At 40.8% G+C, this 19743-nt stretch overlaps 2 protein-coding genes across 5 annotated transcripts; one reads left to right on the top strand and one right to left on the bottom strand.

Moving 5' to 3' along the window:
* Positions 1–56: 56 nt before the first annotated feature.
* On the top strand, positions 57–11792 carry LOC135489682 (LRP2-binding protein-like). Of its 3 annotated transcripts, XM_064775161.1 has the most exons (9): positions 75–160; positions 1252–1320; positions 6796–7026; positions 7599–7712; positions 7924–8069; positions 8264–8421; positions 8627–8798; positions 9274–9439; positions 9825–11792. In XM_064775161.1, the coding sequence occupies exons 1-9, from the start codon at positions 155–157 to the stop codon at positions 9888–9890; spliced, it is 1128 nt and encodes a 375-aa protein (XP_064631231.1). In that variant the 5' UTR covers positions 75–154; the 3' UTR covers positions 9891–11792. The 3 variants fall into 3 exon arrangements, with proteins under 3 accessions (XP_064631233.1, XP_064631231.1, XP_064631232.1); XM_064775163.1 differs by lacking the exon at positions 1252–1320 and having other exon boundaries at positions 57–160; XM_064775162.1 differs by lacking the exons at positions 75–160; positions 1252–1320 and adding an exon at positions 6011–6680.
* A 1235-nt stretch (positions 11793–13027) lies between these two features.
* Positions 13028–19621, bottom strand: LOC135489227 (uncharacterized protein C01G6.5-like). Of its 2 annotated transcripts, none has more exons than XM_064774481.1 (8): positions 19464–19621; positions 18619–18790; positions 17801–17917; positions 16880–17507; positions 16365–16439; positions 15049–15930; positions 14553–14695; positions 13028–14410 (listed from the first exon to the last, which is right to left on the bottom strand). In XM_064774481.1, exons 1-8 carry the CDS (start codon positions 19544–19546, stop codon positions 14306–14308), a joined length of 2205 nt encoding a protein of 734 aa, XP_064630551.1. In that variant the 5' UTR covers positions 19547–19621; the 3' UTR covers positions 13028–14305. The 2 variants fall into 2 exon arrangements, with proteins under 2 accessions (XP_064630551.1, XP_064630552.1); XM_064774482.1 differs by lacking the exon at positions 19464–19621 and adding an exon at positions 19109–19139.
* Positions 19622–19743: the final 122 nt, after the last annotated feature.

Genomic DNA, 19743 nt, shown 5'->3' with positions numbered 1-19743 from the left:
TTATTGGTGTGGCAAAAAGGCTAATCCGGAGTTGTTTACGTTTTGGGGTCATGACCCCCGAGTCGTCATGGCAGTGAACAGGTGAAGCCCAAGTAAACCACATTGCAAGTTTTTCTTTGAAATGTGAATTACCTGTTCTTTGTATCCGTCCAAAATGTCGGTAGGTACATTCTTTTGTTATTCAATTATGCACAGGTTTCTTATTTTTAGACTGTTATTGTCGTATTTATTTGTTTGCAGTGAAAATAAATGAAGTGGTAACATGCCTCTTTGCATTTAAATGGAATAATGCATTGGAAATGGAAATTGATCCCACTTTCATTCTCAACAACAAGTCAAATCACCTTTCATTGTATGTGAGGCAGAAATTTATCTGGTTCATTGATCATGGATTGGAGATGGGTTGCTCTTTTTCATTTTATTGACGCAAATTATGATTAATACCATTGTTTTATGTTTACTCAGTTAATTGAGTTAATTCACAATAATTGAATTTGGATTTTTTTGTATTAAGTGAATTAGTCACGGTCATAAAGAAAGTGTCAATTACAATATGGATTATTTATGGTATTGAATGATGGGGTCAGGCACAAGATGCTGTTACTGTTAGGCCAATGGCCTAGCTGATATCGATATAAGATTGAGACTATGCAGAATTCTAAAAAAGTTATTACATCACACTTGTGCAAGGGCCTAAATCAGTAAATGTTAGTGCCACGCAAATGAGCGATTGCGATGGAGCCTTGACAACATGACGATTGTGGTTGGCATGCTATCATCGATTGGTTAAATTTCAATCACTCGCCTTGTTGTCCTGGCTCGGTCCCTGGTCGCTGCACTTAAAATGGCTCTTTAAAACCCGGCGCTTAAGCGATGACACAAGAGATGTAACTGTATCTACAGTAGAACCTCTCTATTAAGGACACCCTCGGGACTGACAAGTGTTGTCCTTAATAGAGAGGTGTCCTGATTAGAGAGATCAAATTTAATGGAAACAACCAATTTGGGACCAAAGCTAGTGTCCTTAATACAACCAATTTGGGACCAAAGCTAGTGTCCTTAATAGAGAGGTTGTCCTTAAAAGAGAGGTGTCCGCTAAGAGAGGTTCTACTGTAGTTAGAGTAGAGGAAAAACAACTCTTTGTTTGTTACAAAAGAGGACTAATCCCTCAAGTCAATCAATTCTCTATCGCAGTCTGCACCTTCATGTATCATCAAAATCTAAACCACGAGTATTTTTTAATTTCAAAAGATGATTCAAGGTGAAAGTTTAGGCAGAGGCCTCTTCGGCCTGATTCTTGCTGTGAATATTTCCGAGAGGGTGAGTCTCATGTAAAATCATCGATAGATAGTTTTATATGATAATGATAGAGTAGTAAAGGGATAGATCTATCCAGTGCAATTTTAGAATAGTCTGCTTCATCCCTGCCTACACAAGAGCTCGCCTCTAGGTTCTGGTTCTGACTGTGCATCAACTGGACTGGTTAACTAGTTCGTCACAACCTATAAATAAATAAATATAGAATTTGTAAAGCACCTTTCCAGGTCACCCTGCTCAAAGCGCTACCTCCTCTATTTTTTTGAAGTGAAGATTGAACAAGTGTGTTTTAAGAAGGGATTTGAATTGGGTGAGGGCCTCAGCAGATGTAATTGCTTTGGGGAGTCGATTCCAGAGATAAGGGGCAGCCAAGGAGAAACTGCGATCCCCGTACTTTGATTTTGAGCGAGGTACAAGGTTAAGGAGACACTTTGAACAGGATGACCTGGTAAGGCACCCACCTTCGTTACGCTGCAAAAGTGAAGACAGATATGATGGCGCAAGTCCATTGAGGGCCTTGAAACACATCACCAGCACCTTGAAGACAGCTCGGCTCTTTCCTGGGAGCCAACCTATAGATCAAGGCAGGTATGGATTAATCCATGCTTGATCGAAGGAATCTAAAGGTCCAGACCACATTTACTGGTTGTTCCAATGTTGTGACCATGCATCTACTTGACTGGTTTGTCACAACCTATACACATCAGAGAAATTTATGTTAAGGTGAAGACTATGTACATTTACTGATCGTACCAAGGTTGTGACCATGCATCCTCTTCACTGATTTGTCTCAACCTGAACTTCAATGTTAAGGTCAAGACTGCATTTACTGGTTGTCTACTTGGTTGTGACCTTGCATTCACTGGGGTGTCATAGTACTAGTCCAGGGAACCATCACAACTAACGTAAGATGTACCTACTGTCACAACCTTCAGCTGTTTATGTGCACAACCAGCGAAGCTCCCTGAGGACCCTGGCCAGCAGGTCTCTTTTGTTGTTAATTTAATTACAATTAAAAGTACATACTATGGGCATTTTCTTAGGGTCTGACATTATCTATGTGTACATTGTAGATCATTAGTAATTGTAACTAACCAAATTGTAATTGTTATCAACTTTGCAGAATTTCCAAGTCCTTAGCTCCGATTCTGAAGATTTGAGGATTGATAGCTTAGAAGTATAATTTTCAGTTTTTGATTTTGATTTTTTCAAACTGTTAAGTGCAAACTCAATGGCGTTGGTTGTTATATTTGTTTTTTTCTTCATATATAACATCAAGTATTGATGAATACTTGATAACATGTACACATTTTAATAAACAAAGATAATATTTGTCAGTCCGGGGTGTCATTTCAAAAGAATTTTCTAACCAAACTCTTCATGATGTGAAATTTTCTTGTGTCTGTGTCTCGGACTGTCCTCTGAATCTTGTCTCTCACTATTTCATAATCTAAGTTTCACTGGCGTAACTCATGTGTACAGAGTACAGAGCCCTGGGATTGGATTTCTGGATGAACTAGCTGTGGCGTTACAACAAGGAACTGAGATTCCCGTGTCCCGAGGCTCTCTGCATCTGTTGTCTATGCCAGGACAAGCGAAAGACCCACCATTTGAGAAACATGAGTTGCTTGCATGGACTCTACCTCTGGTCGGAGACGGACTCAGTAGGCCAAGAAACCAAATTGGCACCTAGCCATACATAGTGGCAAGTAAAAAATTCTCATCCCGCCTTTGAGAAGGAGTACTTCCTAGAGAATAACAACATCCCCATCTGCAACAACATCCCCATCTGCAACAACATCCCCATCTGCTCAAGAAGAAGAAGAAGAACCAGTGTACATTATGGCGTCTTAGATTAAAAGTGATGTCAAACTCTTTGCAGTTAATCAGGACGATGGACAGTTTACAAACTGGAAATTTTGTTGCAAATTCTTTCAGTCACCGGTGCTGATCCACAGCCCTCAAAGGACTAAATGAGTTAATGACCTGTTTAATGAATACGAAAGTTTTCTTATGTTTACATGAATTTGTTACAACCCCTGTAGTTCAAGTGGGTCTCTCCGTGGTTTCGGGCATATTTTCTCGACATAGTATAACAAACCTTGTAATGCCTAGGACAATATTGACCATATTTCTAGGGTTCCCTAGTGTAAAATGAACAGTTATGTTAACAACGCTAGAGTGTACAGTGATTTATAAATCGTTGGAAGGGCACTAAACATAGGACATAGTCACAATAGCGTACTTAGTCAACCTAACACTTTCTAACAATTTTGGGAACTAGCGGAAAATGTACTCACAAAAGGTTAGTTCTAGTTTTCATGTGTTTTTTTCAGACTTAGTTCCAAAAGTTTTTAAAACTCACTTAAGGAGTACCCAGTTTGTAACTACTGATCGTCCATGAAAAAAGAAATGTTTAATTAAATTAATACACAATATGTCATAGTGCAGTTATTCATCATGAGGAAATCAGGGGTTAATGTTTGCTTCCCCGGCCCTGCAGACAAAACTGAGAAGCGAACTTTAACCCCTGTTGCCTCAGGATGGCAGTTATTAAGCATACGAAATTGTTGAAACTTGATGGATCTGTCTCTTCACAATGGCAATGCTGAAATCTATATTTGGTACTTTTGTATGCAATTGGAAATTTTCAAATTCTATTACGAATTTCAAATATTTATCTGACGACGTAAGCCTTTAAGGGGACAAGGCTTATGAAAGTTTTTCAAATTTAAGTCAAATAGTTTGATATAATTGGCATGAAAATCTTTAGTAAATCGGGTTTTTTTTCTTCACCTTAAGACATTATCAGCGTATAAACGTATTATGTGCGCTCATTAGTTCCGGCAGCTCATTCAAAAATCTCAGATTAACATTCCAAACAAAAACATGCCTTGAGCTAAGCCTTAGCCATCCTGAACCTCAGGCTAACGCTCGGCATTAACGACTGGGCTTAGCATGCTAAAGTTGTAGCTAAACGAGCTCCTGGTACTCCTTTCTAAAGACCTAAATTTGTAAATTGTATTTGATAATTCCAAATTGTATATACACATTGTGAATATAAATTTCGACATTGCTGTTGTGTTGACAAATATAGCATCATCTGCAGTAGAACCTCTCTCTTGGTCCCAAATTGGTTGTATTAAGGACACTAGCTTTGGTCCCAAATTGGTTGTTTCCATTAAATTTGATCTCTCTAATCGTACCTCTCTATTAAGGACAGCACTTGCCAGTCCCGAATTGTCCTTAATAGAGAGGTGTCCTGATTAGAGAGGTCAAATTGAATAAAAGCTACCAATTTGGGACCAAAACTAGTGTCCTTAATGGAGAGGTTGTCCTTAATAGAGAGGTGTCCGCTAAGGGAGGTTCCACTGTATCACTAAACGAGATTTTCCTGTCGGTGAGCGTCTTTGACGTCATCGTATCAACTGATCACGATTGGCTACGACGTAACTAAATGACGTCACGACATCGACGCGCTGCTGCCTCCAGGAGGTGGAGCCCTACTGACGTCAGTGAGCATTGATGGGCGCGGTGGTGTAAATAAAGCCATTACCTTCCAACCAGGACCCAAATGCAAAAACCACGCATCAATGGTCATTTTTTTTGCCAGAAGGCAGAAGTAACTTGCCAGACAAAATATTCATATCGTATATCGTACGTTATGAAAAGATTCTGTTGCTATTTGCATCTGGTTGTCATGGCGTTCACCATTCATCAACCTTTCCTTGGCAACGCAGTGCCCTAATGCAGAAATTAGAGTGCTGAATTCACCAGCGATAATTTGGCAGGACTGGTTGTTAATGTGATTGCATATTGATTGGAGCAATCGAGTTGATTAATAATCGAGTGGTGATAGAATATTGAAGGCGTACACCATTTGTAATCAATCGTGGGTCAGTTATCAATCATGCACACGACTTTGCTGAAACCTGGTATACAGTACTTGCATATCACTCTTCACAACGGAATTTTTGAAATTTATATTCAGTATGTATTAACGCATTTTGAAATTTTCAAACTCAATTACAAATGTTAACGTTTTGACCAACGATTAACATCTTGATGAATCTGTCCAGAAAGATTTTTTTCATGCTGAAATGGAAATTATGATTTTGTCCATGACATCAATTTCCAGCCTGGCGTTTGTATTGGTTTCCGAGTAATTAACGACTGGTCTTAGATCGCTGAAATAATTCAAGATGATCTGTTGATCGCATCAATCATATTATCACAAATAAACTTTTTCTATCTTGAATAGGCTTAAAAATAAACACAATTGAATGCACAGTGTAGGCCTTTACGGCTTTAAAAACGATATTATTATTGCCGGTAAATATGGAATTTTTCTATGCTTGTTGTTGGATATAATCCTATTACACCCACTGAAGGCCTGATAATAGCGTGGTATTCTAAGGTGCTTTTTGCAATCACGAAAGTGTGTCCTTTTCACAGTGTTGCACGTCTTTCCCGGAGTGCTGAAATGGCCTATTTAACGAGCGAATTGAATTAATTCAGAGGCGTGACCTAATGATCGCTTTAAAAGATACCTGCTGTGAATGAAATCTCAATCAGTCACTCATTTTGAGAACTTTGTTCACTTGTACTGTGTGTTAAAAAATAATCTTGGTAGTTTCAAACTTAGTTGTTTCTTTTAAAAATAGTTTTTTCTGAACATGTTTTTGCATAGAAAACTACAGAAGCGGTGGGATTTATCCTGAATGGTGTCAATAGCCAGTGGTTTTGCAACACCACCCCTCATTATTTCTCCTGAAGTTTTTTTTGTCCTTTGTGGTTTCCTTAAAAAATTGTTCTGTTTCGCTGGGTCTTTTACAACATTTTTTCAGTGGAAAATCCTTTAATATTCCTACTAGTTTTCATTGCAAGGAGATGGCTTTTCGAAAAAGTCATCATTCAACTTTGAAACTACCTAGACAATTTGTTTGACACCCAGTACAATTTGCCTTAAGATTAATGCAAATATCTACAGCCAGACATGTTTGGATTTATATCCGTGCAAGTCGGATTAATGTTCAAAATTATGTCAACGCATGAGGGGCTTTAAATTCGAACTTGTGAAACATGGAAGGTTTATACAATATGAAAATAACCTTTGAAATAATCCAAACTAATTCTTCGAAACCATAGCGTGTATGTTTTAGTTACAATGATCTTATAGCCCCTGGGATAGGTCGTGTCAACATTCCCGCAGTTTTATTCATATATTTGGTGTTTTATTCATACATTTGGTGTTTATTTTTCGGGTTAGATTTCCCTGGTGTGAGAAAGTGTCTGTGATTCGTGATTGCTTTGATGGACATTTTGATAAAATATAAAAAATAAAGGAAATGGCGTTTTTGGAGGTAAGTCTGTCGTGTTGCCATGGAGATGCCAAACACCTTGGTTGACTCGCTTATCTTGCTACCCTTTCCCTCTAAAAATTTGCATAAATTAACCCTACGTGTCTTCCTATTCCAGGATTTAGGTTTATCGAAAGATCTATCTGCCGAAAAACTGCCCAAAGAGCATGATGGTCCGATGGTGTATCACGTTGCCGCGACGACGGATAACAAGACGCTCAAGTTCAAGGACGAAAAAACGCTGAGTCAGGAAGAGCTGACAGAGAAGGTTGAGTCGGTGCTTTGGGAAAAGATAAATAGTGGCGAAAAGGAGGCGTTTTTTCAGCTTGGACAGCTTTATTTTGAGGAGGTGAGATTAATAAGTGATGAAATACGGAGGCAGACGCCTCGTGTGAAAAATTTTGAATTTGAGTTTAATTCATCATCATCATCATCAGAGAAGGCATCGTGGTCCAAAATTGGACCTTTGCCTTAAATTGAATATGACAATTGCGTAAATTCGTACTGAATACAAATTTCAGCATTGCCGTTGTGTATCAGACAATTATACAAATAGTTCAGCATATTTTCAAATTTCAGCAAATTACTATCAGCCAGTTATTACAAACGGAGTACCCCTTAAAGGGACAATATAGGCAGCAGCTAGGCAGGCAAGATAAAATTACACAAAGTCGCCAATAGGGGTCTCTCACATCTCACAGTACTGCGAAATGATTCACGCTTGTACGAGGAATATATTTAGTGCCGAGTCTGACATGATCCAGGGCCCTTACTATGTATACCAGTCACTTGAAGATGGCCAAATTAGCCCCTCTGCTACTGCCTATAGTCCCCCTTTAAAGGAGATGTGCAACTACTTCCCAAAACATCTGTATTTGTATGAAACGAAGTCTAAAGTCGTTTATGTTTTCCATCTTCTAGGGGCGATATGATGAATCTGAAAGAGTATTTCAGAGGGTCAAGGAGACAGACTTCCAGGTGATGTATCAACTGTCGATTATGCTGTACGATGGACTAGCCGGTCGTGTAGACTATGTGAGTACAGTATCAATCAATCGATCGATCAATCAATCAATCAATCAATCAACCAACCAACCAACCAATCAAGCAATCAATCAATCAATCAATCAATTTGTATTCCCCCAAATTATATAAGAATCAATCTAGGACACTAGTGTCATTATAGTGAAATTTGAAAATTGTGTTCAGCCATAAAGGGTTAACGTATATATTTGTTATCTTCCAGAAAACTGCCCTTGACTACATGAACCGAATCTCCTCCTCCACCTCGTTGCGCGCCAAGCATCTAGTCCACGCTGCCCAGTATAATATAGGGCGCGCCCACTTCCAGGGGTATGGGGTCCGGCGACAGTCGGATACTGAGGCCGAACGGTATGTGATATATTGCACGGAGAGAAAGGGTTTATGAAGTGTATGTGGTCTTTTGCATTATTTGTTCCCAAACTCATCGTCTTTGACGGAATCTGTTAAAAGAAATACTGGACTTAACTCAGTTTTGAGATATTTGCCCATGCAGGAATTCATGGATTATGATTTCATCAATTGTTAATTTTACTCGTTTTCAGTTGGTGGTTACTAGCTGCGGATGACGGGAACCCGCGCGCCAGCGTCAAGGCGCAGACAACACTTGGCTACTATTACTCAAGGGAAGAATCTCGCGATTTGAAAAAGGCATTTTTCTGGCATTCGGAGGCGTGTGGGAATGGGAGTTTAGAATCACAAGGTAAGGGCGTGATAGTGGCCTGGGCTGTTAAAGGGGTACGCCGTTCGTAATAACTGTTAGACAAGGAAGATAGAAATACAGTTTATACCCCATGGTCCATGCCGTAGTGCATTTAATATGCATAAGAATTTGCTTTCACTTGGTATAAGTATTTGTCATTCGTTTGCGCAAAACTTAAAAATCACATTTCGTTTTTGTTTTCCAGGTGCTCTAGGGGTGATGTATCTTTCAGGTCTCGGCGTAAAGAAAGATCTCGACTCCGCCTTCGAATGTCTCAAGGAGGCGTCCGAGCGGGGGAACGTCTACGCCATGGGTCACCTGACCATGTATTACTACAACAAGAAACTATTTACCAAGGCAGCGGAATTGTCATCGAGGTTCGTTTGTTTCTAATATTGTACAGTTACCTCTCCGGTAATGCCAAAGTAAAATATGAACTGAATAGCGTCAACAGGTTTTTGCCAATACACCGTATTGGGGAACTAGGGTTTCCGGAACACGACATGCTTGAATGCTCGGAGGATTTTGATTCTCAAGAATACATTGCAGACACCACATAGATCGTTACCACATGCAGTGAAAATCTGAGGTCTATAGCTCAAACTTTTCGAAAATAAGAGTCGTATAAAGTATCATGGCAAAACATTGAAGGCCAGAGAGATGGTCAACTTGAATGATTACATACAAGCAATGTTTCTGCCGCTTTGAGGTAAAAAGCAGCAATCTAGCGAACCGAAAACCAAATGAAAAGAACGATAGAATTAGTTAGGGAAGCCATCCTTCAAAGATGACACTTTCTCAAACATACCTATCAATTTCAACGTATCTTATGAAATCTCTTGTCACTTTCAGAGTTTCACAGCTTAAGGATGTCAGCGAGATTGCCGAAGAGACCGATTGCCTCCCGGGTTACGTCGCCAAGGGCATCGCCATCGCCTGCTTCATCTTTGCCCGATGTCTGCATCACGGAGTCGGAGTCAAACATGACAGTGAAAAAGCCAAAATGTATTATTCTAGGGTAAGGTCAAATTTGAATAGTACAGTAAAATACCAGCAGGGGCATAGCTAGCAGGGGGGGAGGGGGGGAAAGGCCCCCTAAGAAGTAATGGGGAGCTAAAGGTCAATGATAGGGGCTGTGAAATTTGTCTTGAAACAACACTATTGTAAAAAATCCTGCTTTAAAACATAGCCTTTCTTTCCTGAATACATCTTTTACCCCTGTTTAGCAAAAATGAGCACAATTCCGACAAGTTTCGGCAAAGATACATGTTATTATGCACATCCACCTACCAGCAATGATCTTTAGATTTGAAGTCAAGAATTTCTCAGCAGAAATTTCAGCATTTTCTTCCACTTTCACCCAATGCATGCCTCTGAAAAAGTATTTTCTTTCTAATTTTCAGTCTTTCCACTTTGATCCCGATATGTGTGCTCGGTTGCAGAACATCACAACTCACGGCCGCATCTGAGGAGAAAAACACGGCGTACAAATATACTCTCAATCTGAACAGAATCTGCATTTTTTGTCTTCGTTTTCCGTCCAAGAAAATGTCTGTTTTTGACGTAGTTTATGCATAATTCCGTCCTAGGAATTTTTCTGCTTCTGTGCTTTGGCTTTAATTCTCCACAATTCGTCGAAGGAAATATCTGCAGAGTTTCAATCATCGCAAAACAAGACATGTCCGTTTTGCCAATTGGAGAAAAATTGTTTCGTAGTTTGGAATTTAGGCTTGATGACAGGCACCGTCATTTTGGCTAGACCTTGAAATCCTGAAGCAATTCAAACTCCTTCAAAATGAAGAGAATGCCCGTTTAAAACATGGGAAGGTGTTCTCTTGAAAATGAAGAACAGACTTCCACCCTTGAAATTGGCATTCACTTTGTTTTAAAAGAGTTCTGATTCCTTTAGGATTTCAAGTTGTAGCCAAATTGGTCAACCCTTAACTGAAATGCATTTGAAAATTTGAACTTGGAAGAAGTTTTACTGTTGGCCCGAATGCTCTGATATTTAGAGGACAGAGCAGTCACCATATGGGCAATGCCATGGTATATTTAAGGTTTTACCATAGATACAGCCATTTTGGCTAGAAGTCGAAATCCTGAAGCAATTAGAACTTTTTCAAAACGTGATGAATGCTCATTTCAAGGGCTGGAGTCTGTTCTTTGTTTTCCAGAGAACACCCTCCAGGGTTTTAAAAGAGCATTCAATTCATTTGGAAAGAGTTTTTACTACAGTAGAACCTCTCTATTAAGGACACCCTCGGGACTGACAAGTGCTGTCCTTAATAGAGAGGTGTCCTGATTAGAGAGATCAAATTGAATGGAAACAACCAATTTGGGACCAAAGCTAGTGTCCTTTAAATACAACCAATTTGGGACCAAAGCTAGTGTCCTTAATAGAGAGGTTGTCCTTAATAGAGAGGTGTCCGCTAAGAGAGGTTCTACTGTACTTTAGGATTTTGAGTTCTAGCCAAAATGGGGGTACCCATGGTCAACCCTAAACTCCGAAATTTTGGGTATGGCACATATCAGGTTTTGCAACGAAACTCTTTATTTAAAACCTTATCTCTTGCTGATACTGGTTGATTCTCTTCAAGATTTTTTCTTACAGAATCGAGTTGAATATGCCATGCCGTGCTCAGTTAGTTTGGTAGTCTTCCCAAAGCATCTGTGATATCAGTATTGTGTTAATTTTTTATTGTTATACATATCTTGTCGTATCGAATCGTACTGCTTTTGTGAGTAGAGCAAACATATCGTCATTCTCTTTTGTGATGGTATTGACCTTTAAAGGGACAATATAGGCAGCAGCAGGCAGGCAAGATAAAGTTACACAAAGCTGCCAATAGGGGTCTCTCTCATCTCACAGTAGGTCGAAATGATTCACGCTTGCACGAGGGATATATTTAGTGCTGAGTCTGACATGACCAAGGGCCCTTACTCTGTATACTAGTCACCTGAAGATGGCCAAATTAGCCCATCTCCTCCTGCCTATAGTCCCCCTTTAAGGACCTACGCCGTTGGTTAAACATTTGTAATCTGTCATTGAATTTTAAAATTTCTGATTTCGTAAATACGTACTAAATATGAATTTTAGTATTGTCGCTGTGTAGACAGATATGAGTGATTAAATCGTTAGTGGGTCATGATGAACGCCATGATTTTTCAGAACTAACTGTAATATTTCTCAATATCTCAATCTAGTCATTCCGTAGTTAGAATCTCCGTTTCAATACCCTGTTACAACCTGTTTATCTTAGCACCTTGTTTGTCAGATCTTTAATTTTATGGTGAAATAAGCTAAACCAGCTTCTTGATATGTCATATGTTGCAACCGTTCCTTTTCGTGCAAATCAACCCAAGTTATGTAATAAAATTAGAAACCTAAGAAATATCTTTCAATTTTCATTTGTATGCAGACGCCTCATTTTAGTCGTGTCAGGAGTTTTGCCAATTGTCTCTAGGGCGCAGCGACTGGGATGTCCTGATTTTTCATTCCAAAACGACGTCCCACAGAACCGTCACTTACCAAAATAATATCCTCAAAAACAGCACTTGTTTTGTATGACTGTTGTAGAGGAACGGAAAGACTGAAGCAGTAGCCAGGGTCACCACTCCTCTGTACTGAAAGCTCAATTTTGATTTGGTGCCAAGGAGTCGCATTTCCTCGAGGTCAACACTGCTGGATACCACACAATAGGGCCTAGGTGGACCCAGGATTGTATTTCTGGATAAATCTGTCGCAGCCCGGTTGTTTTGTCCCTTAGCCTCAATCCACACATTTCTGGATGAACCAGTGTGTGTGGCCTTCAACTAGGAACTTAAATCCTGGCTCTGCAGTCCTTCGAATGGGACGTAATACCGAGGTTCCTTGTATCTGGTGTCTGTGCCAGGCAAGCAAATAACCCCACATAGAGAGAAACATGGGTGGCTTGCATGGACAACTTCTGGCCGGACGGAGTCGCTAGGCCAAGAAACCCAATCGGCACCTAACTGTAGTGGCACGTGAAGCACTCATGCTGCCTTGGATGAGGAATACTCCCTGATGAACAGTGCCTCCAAGTGCAGAGCAAACACTAAAGAAGACAATTTGGTTCCAGCAAAAATATGGAAGCAAGCTCTACTTATGTATTTTTTTGGCGGTACCCGGTCGGTGTAGGATCTTCTTCCATGATGACAAGTCTACAGACTGTATTCCTCCGTGGGAGAGCAGTACCATGCGGGGGTCAAAAGAAATGATCTGTCGTCGTTGCATACCATTGTGACACCGGTGCAAAGAAATCAATTTATTGGTCAATGGAGGGTCACACAATATAATCTTCGCGTCATGACAAAGGAAACAATCAGAATATTTTGTCTTTTTTATGTGGATGTCCCGACTGTAGGTGCGTGACATCATGTGGTGGTGCTACACAGCTCCGTCACGTGCTGCACTCTACCAGAGGAATATTGTTTATTGACGTTGTCAGGTGCTGCACTCACATGGAGGAATATCATCTACTGAATAATGTGCCAAGCATGGAAAGAACAAGACAAAACACAAAATTACAAATTTTCTCATGTAATTATAAAAGGAAATTACACTTAATTCATGTAAGAGAGAACTACTTGTTAAAATGTGACTCATCAGAGCAAAATGAGGCACATGTCACTCTGAGCTTGGCAGGTTGAGGTGGACTGGTTGTTCATATTACCCCGTACTGTCTGCCTTTTAGGAAAGCTGAGCACATCAATTTCTTCCATTGTCTCCTGGTGTGATTAAGGCTCATCTTCTGTGCGACATGCGCCTTGTTTAGCTGTGATGGGTCACAAATGACAGAACACAAGTCAAAGGTGGTTACGCTTGTCTACCCTGGGGAGGGGGGAATAAGATACATACTGACAATTGCATTACTAAGTCACATTTATAAACAATACTGACTTACCGGTACATCAACATTTTAAACTATGATATTGTACAACTACTGAACTAGTATCTAGCCCTTTGTCCTAAAGGGTATCAGCCGCTCAAAAGATGGCGCAGATTTTCACTAGGGTATGCGTCAAAAATTCTACCATGACAGCCAAAGTGATGTCAAAACTGACACAAAAATTACGTCGCATCTCGGTCAGAATAGTGCAATACCCTGGTGATAGCCAGCTTGTATTCACGCTGTTAAGACTATTAGTGACACGTCACACTTATAAAATCTTATAAAACAAAAGCAACTTTACAGAGAAAATCTCAACTATTTACAGAAAGGCAAAAATATCGTGATTCCTATCACATGGTCAGAAACTTTCTGAAATCAATACACAAGTCTCAAGTCAACAGTTTGCTATAAACTTCAAAAATAATCAAAGATAGAAAAGAAATTTTCTAAGCCAGGTTGGGAACGGGTCTGGTGACAACATTTGCTTGTTCTGGACCTGTTCATAGTCATATTCATCATTGTCAGCATCTGACACCTCTGATACACAAAATCATGATATCATTTATTGTTCATCGCTCAGCAAAAGCTGACCATACAGTTCCGAGTCAATTGTTAGCGTCATCCACAGTCAGTGGAACTTAATAGCGTGTTCATTTGGGACTCGTTCGTAGCAGTATCATCAAAAACACATGATATTGTTAGCGTCATCCGCACTGAAACTCGGCTAGTTTGTTTTGGATTTGGTCGTAGCAACAAGTGACACATCTCTGCATGCAAGCGACATCCTGAATATGGTGGCATCCATCACAAAATGTCCGCTATAGTTAGAGACACCCGCAATGAAACTCGGTATGGACTTGTCCATCACGGCAACTGACACGAAACATCCACACTGCAAGCGACATCTACAATGGAACTCCATTCGTTTTGGACTTAGTGTAGTGACATTCATCACCAAACGTACAATATTGCTAGCGGCATCCACAATGAAACTCGGTATGTTCATTCTGCACTTGTTCATAACGGCAACCGACGCACGACGTATGGTACCACTTATCGCAATCATCGCACTGAACCTGAAATCGACAAAGAAGAGAAATAAGATAACAAAAATTAAATTTGACCAGTCATTTTATTATCAAAAATGAAAATTGGAAATCCTTTTTGTCTTTGATTGGACGCCCTGGAATAAAGAAACTTTAGATTTCGAAAACTCACCCATGTAATGAGTGGGTCGTCTGGCCTGATACAGTCGAAGGAGTCGCACTGAAAGTCGTACTTGGGGTCCTCCTCCACCTCTTCTTGAACTTTCCTCTTCTTCGTCTTGGAGGCCGACGACTTCGTTCCGCCAGATGACCGAGCTGATGGAGAGAAAAATCACATTTTTAAGACAACATACCAGACATTCTTGCTTCCTTGGGAGGAAATTGCTTCAAAGGGACAACTTGGGCGTGAGATTTATCGCCACCTGTAGTAGCACACTAATTCTGATCTCTAATAATAATTTTCGCCAGCATTTTGAGGCAGTTTTGGACATAGCTGGTGAAGTTCAGGCAGGCCTACGGTTAAGCCTAGTCTACATTGTTGAGCCAGTCCTGGTGAATTGCTTATATTGTAGTTCTGTTGTCTTCTCACAAGACAAGATGTTCTGAGACCTGACAAAAACAATGTCAGTCCAGAAAAAATATTTCTGGTGAAATTGAGTTCAACTCACCTGTTTTTTTCTTAGCATTGGCTGAACTTTGGGTCAATTTCCTCTTGGAGTTTCTCTGAGATGATTTAGACACTGCTACTAGACTTGGCGTAATCTTCTGCACTTGAGCGCTCCGTTGGACTGGTTCTGGCGTAATCTTCTGCACTTGAGCACTCCGATGGACCGGTTCTGGCATAATCTTCTGCACTTGAGTGCTCCGTTGGGCCGGTTCTGGCATTATCTTCTGCACTTGAGCACTCTGTTGGACCGGTTCTGGCGTAATCTTCTGCACTTGAGCGCTCCGTTGGACCAGTGGGGGTACGGACAAAGTAGGCGTTGACCACAATTTATCCAGTGTCGGCTGTGCAACAGCAGGGAGATCCGACTTTACTGAATCTGGCGACAGCAATGCTTCAGCAGATAATAATCGCGCAGTAAAATCAGGCGAATTGTCGTTGAGCGTCCTCGAACCTTCGACGACCGTATCATCTTGCTGAAGACTTCCCGATGCTGCAGTTTGTGACGATACATCACCACTTCCAGTATTTCCTCGGTTGAAAGCGGACGAAAGTTGTTGATTTGAGGCAGACAGTGCAATTTGTTTTGTAGCAGGCGACATTGACTGTTTCGCAAACAAAGGCACAATGTTTACATCTGACGTCTGCCTATCATGTCCCTGAGTGCTATCTGAGCTTTGCGGCGAAGAGAAACTTAGCCTCTGTCCTCGCAGTTCCGGAGACTTCCCGAACGGCGAGTGTGACACGTTATGAGTAGAGAGTTTGTTTTCGATTGAACTGAGCTTGGCACGAACTTGCACGAGGAGGTCCTGCGGCGACATGATGACTAGGTCTGGTTTCGATTCGATGCTGTTTTTGTTCGTAGCAGGTTTCGGAGTAACATCAGCTGTGAGGGATGGAAACAGACAGCAATGGGTCATGCGTCATGAACTCCAGGTTAACCGAAAAGGGCCGACATGCAACAACAGTCTAGTAACACTCGTATCATAAAATAATTTTGAGAAAACGCCAATTTTTCGAGGTGAAAACATTGTCTGTCACAGTAGTGAGGTACATCTACATGTATCAGTTTCAAGCTTATGTTTTCTTCAAAATCATACAATTACATGAATGTCATGTAAGCAAGATAAAATGTGCAAGTTCAGTACAGTGGAGCCTCCTTAGCGGACACCTCTCGATTAACGACATCCTCTCTACTAAGGACACTAGTTCTGGTCCCAAATCGGTTGTTTCCATTCAATTTGTCATCTCTAATCAGGACACCACTCTATTAGGGACAACAAGTCCTTAATGGAGAGGTTCTACTGTATTTGGTTTTACCTTCTGCATCAAAGATGTCATCATCACTGTCGAAGTGGTTCACGGCATTGGCGGCAAGATTAGCTAGGTCATCATCTAGAAGAGCGAAGAAGAAACAAATGTTCATATTGTGGTGTTTCAGCTGGAGAGTTTTAGTAGGGCGTGGCACCATGCACTTTCTCAATTTCTCCAGTTTAATAGCCCTGCCTTTTTTCATCAGTGGCTAATGCACTAATATGCCATTAATGCTGGGCACTGCACCCTGCCTTTGCCCTTTTCTGCCCTACCCTTTCAGATAAATAGCAAAAAGTTTTCCAATCATCATTTTAGATCAGTGTATGAACCCGTAATGTTTGTGGCATGAATGTTCATGTTATTACATGTATTTGATTATAAAAACGAAATTTTTTCAAAAATTAGTGTGTGGCTTTGCTCAATTATTGCCTTGCTCTTTCTGATTTCTGTTAGAATGCTGCTCAGCCCTTTCAATCGAAAAAATTAGAAGATCCCATCATCAATTTCATTAGCCTACTCACCATTATCTGTTGTAAAATCTGACGCATCATTCCGACCATGATCGCTCGGCGAGTTGAAATCCGTCCGCGTCTTCAACGGCGGAATTCCCATAGACGCTGTTATGAAGTTCAACACTGGATTAACAGGTGGCGTATCGGGCAACAAGCGACGTGGCTGGTAACCTCTGCTACAGATAATATCCGTCGGAGTTTCTCCATTGCGACCAATAAGTGGTATTGTCGGGCTGGACGTCGCAAGTTTCGTAACTCGGGGAAACTCGATGGTTCTTTGGGTCGCTTTATTTGACTTCAGATGCGTCGACAACTGACAGGATATCTCCTCCATTGGAGAGCTCAGACTAGAATCGCCGTCAACACCGTCCTGGGAATCTACTATCATACCGTTCTCAGCAGACGGAACGTCATACATGTTCAAAGTCTGCGCATCTTTCAGTATATTGGAAATGCTATGCGTGTATTCCTTGTTTTCTTTACCAGAAACGTTCTGCGTCATTGGCTTAAGAGGTCCCGGTGAGCCAGCTGCTTTCAAAATTGATTTTTGAGGCACTGTTGGATACAAATAAAAGGGATTGTTCTGTGAGCAAAACGTCTGCTCCTGTTTGACTCCTGATGATGATGCTCTCTCAAACTGAAAAGAAAACACAGATTTTCCTATCAAAATTTTGACTTTTTTGGCATCATCTTTGGAAATTTCCAAAAAGACTGGAACAGGAAAAGGACCTGCAAAACTGACCAAGTTGAATGCAGCGCAGGAACTTTGTGAAGGGACAACGCGCGGTGAATGATTGTTAAAAAGAGCGTGAGAATGATTGTTCTGGGTAAAAATCTGATCTACAATTTACACTGGCTCCGTAAAGTAGAAGGCCATACTGCGGCATCACATGACAGACCAATGCCGCCGAGCAAGGTTTGATAACTTACAACAAAGGTAAACTCCATCGTTGACTGTGGAGCAAAGGCACCTTTCTCAACATTTTTTCCCTGCGTGTGACCAAACTTGACGACATCACCCTCCCGCAACACTTGTCTCCCATTCACCTGAAGGAGAAAGAGTAGAAATAATTTCATAACATATTACATGCAATTGCAAAACTGACCTGAGAACAGAGATATTTGGTCTGTTTTTTGTAAGTCTACTGGTAGTTACATTCATAACTCTGAGAGTGGGATGAATTCTTAAAAGTTTTAAAATAGGAGTACCGCCAAATGATATCATAAACTTAGTCCTACCGAATCACATGGCTGGGACTGGTATTTGTGTGACTGGGACTTGTAGTGTGCACATTGAATATTTAAACTCCTTTATTAAAGGGAACTGGAACCGCCGAGCGATTTTTTCAACTTTTCGACTTTCACCACCCAAGAAAGTCAAACTTCCAACTTCCTATTCGAGTTCAGATTTGTAGCTCCGCCCCCAGTGCCCTAGCATGCGCAGTTCAATTTGTTATTATTGAGAATCATGTGAGAATCACGTGAGTCATGCGATCTTTCATTCATGAGTTTTCGTAGTAAATTCCATAGTAGTGACATCACTCAATGATTGACAGCTAGGCGCCATGTTTCATTCATGCCTCGTTCTGATCACCCGATACGCGGGAAATGAAAACGAGGTCATACGAACTGGCTTGGCGGTTTCAGTTCCCTTTAAGCTAACGCACATGACTTAAACACAAAATGATCGTCAGTTTTACAAACGGTGTACCCCTCTAAGGGTTGAATAGGTTTGTCCTGCCACTCACCCTCTTGTCGTTAACATAGCTCCCATTTAGGCCATAATCTCTCAAAATATACTCATCACCTGAATGTAGCACGTCCGCTTGCCTCCGCGAGATAAAGTTCTTCAAAACTGCCGAGTCTAAGTACAAGTCACTCTCAACGTGACGGCCAATTGTGACCAGCTCTTTATCAAATCTGAAATGTCGATGAAAATATTGAGCGAAGTTTCCAGGTTACTGGTACATGGACGGTTTAGTGTTCACTTAATCGCATAGACATAGTCCGGCCGTGTAGTTGTCGGTCTGCTACCGAACCAGTAGCTGCACGAATTTGATACCAACAAACTGAGCGAATGGTATTCGGATTGATTGTGCAAACAAACGAGCAGACTGACGTCCACTGCATAGCCATAGATAGACTATGACACTGACGTCAGTGACGACCTGCACTGCTAGCTGTCACAGACTAGTGACTGACTGATAAATGTGTGCTTAACGATAAAAAGTCAAGCACCAGTTACACGTCCATTGGTAGTGCCGTGCCCCGCGCAGTGGCAGTGTGAGTGTTGAGTCATGTGTAGAGCCGGTCAAAATTCAAATTGACATGTGAATGATCTGAATGTGATGTAACTGATGATTAGTTTAGACGGACTGATCCCCTCGGCTCCAACGTTCACCTGGCAGCCTAGCTGCATAAAGGAGCTGTCCGTTGTAGCAGCATGCATGCCAACTACGTACACACACACTGAGAGAGGTATTTTTGATGGACTATGGTTTGAGGGACTATCTTTCCGTTTACACCACCACCCATGCACTTCAGGTACACACGTGCACACACTGACAAAGATCGAAAAAAAAAACGAACAAACCTGACGGTATCACGGATGTTCACCAAGGTTGCTGGACTTCCGATACGCCTTAATTGATAACCGAAATAATCTTCTGTTTCCATGATAAGTTTGTGTGTTTATGCTTCTAAATATGTTGAGAAAATAGGAGTTTTTTTTTATGACATGTGGCTTGTTTACAAATTGAAACTCCCGCAATCCCGCGAAAATATTGTGTGGCAAATTAGAATAAAATATTTTATTAAAAATCGCGCAATTTATGTTTATTTCACAAAAATCTTCAAAAAATATACATATCATA

This window comes from Lineus longissimus, chromosome 6 (assembly GCF_910592395.1).
Source record: "Lineus longissimus chromosome 6, tnLinLong1.2, whole genome shotgun sequence".
NCBI lineage: Eukaryota > Metazoa > Nemertea > Pilidiophora > Heteronemertea > Lineidae > Lineus > Lineus longissimus.
This window is presented reverse-complemented; position numbering and strand designations above follow the sequence as displayed.

Bases quoted from the DNA above. Each gene is read 5' to 3' on its own strand.
- LOC135489227 (XM_064774481.1), bottom strand. From the start codon at position 19,546: ATGGAAACAGAAGATTATTTCGGTTATCAATTAAGGCGTATCGGAAGT. The intron at 17,918-18,618 runs GTGAGTGGCAGG...TTTCTCCTTCAG, and splicing joins GCTATGTTAACGACAAGAGG to GTGAATGGGAGACAAGTGTT. The intron at 14,696-15,048 runs GTGAGTTGAACT...TCTCTCCATCAG, and splicing joins CAATGCTAAGAAAAAAACAG to CTCGGTCATCTGGCGGAACG.
- LOC135489682 (XM_064775161.1), top strand. The intron at 7,027-7,598 runs GTGAGATTAATA...TCCATCTTCTAG, and splicing joins GACAGCTTTATTTTGAGGAG to GGGCGATATGATGAATCTGA. The intron at 8,422-8,626 runs GTAAGGGCGTGA...TTTGTTTTCCAG, and splicing joins TGGGAGTTTAGAATCACAAG to GTGCTCTAGGGGTGATGTAT.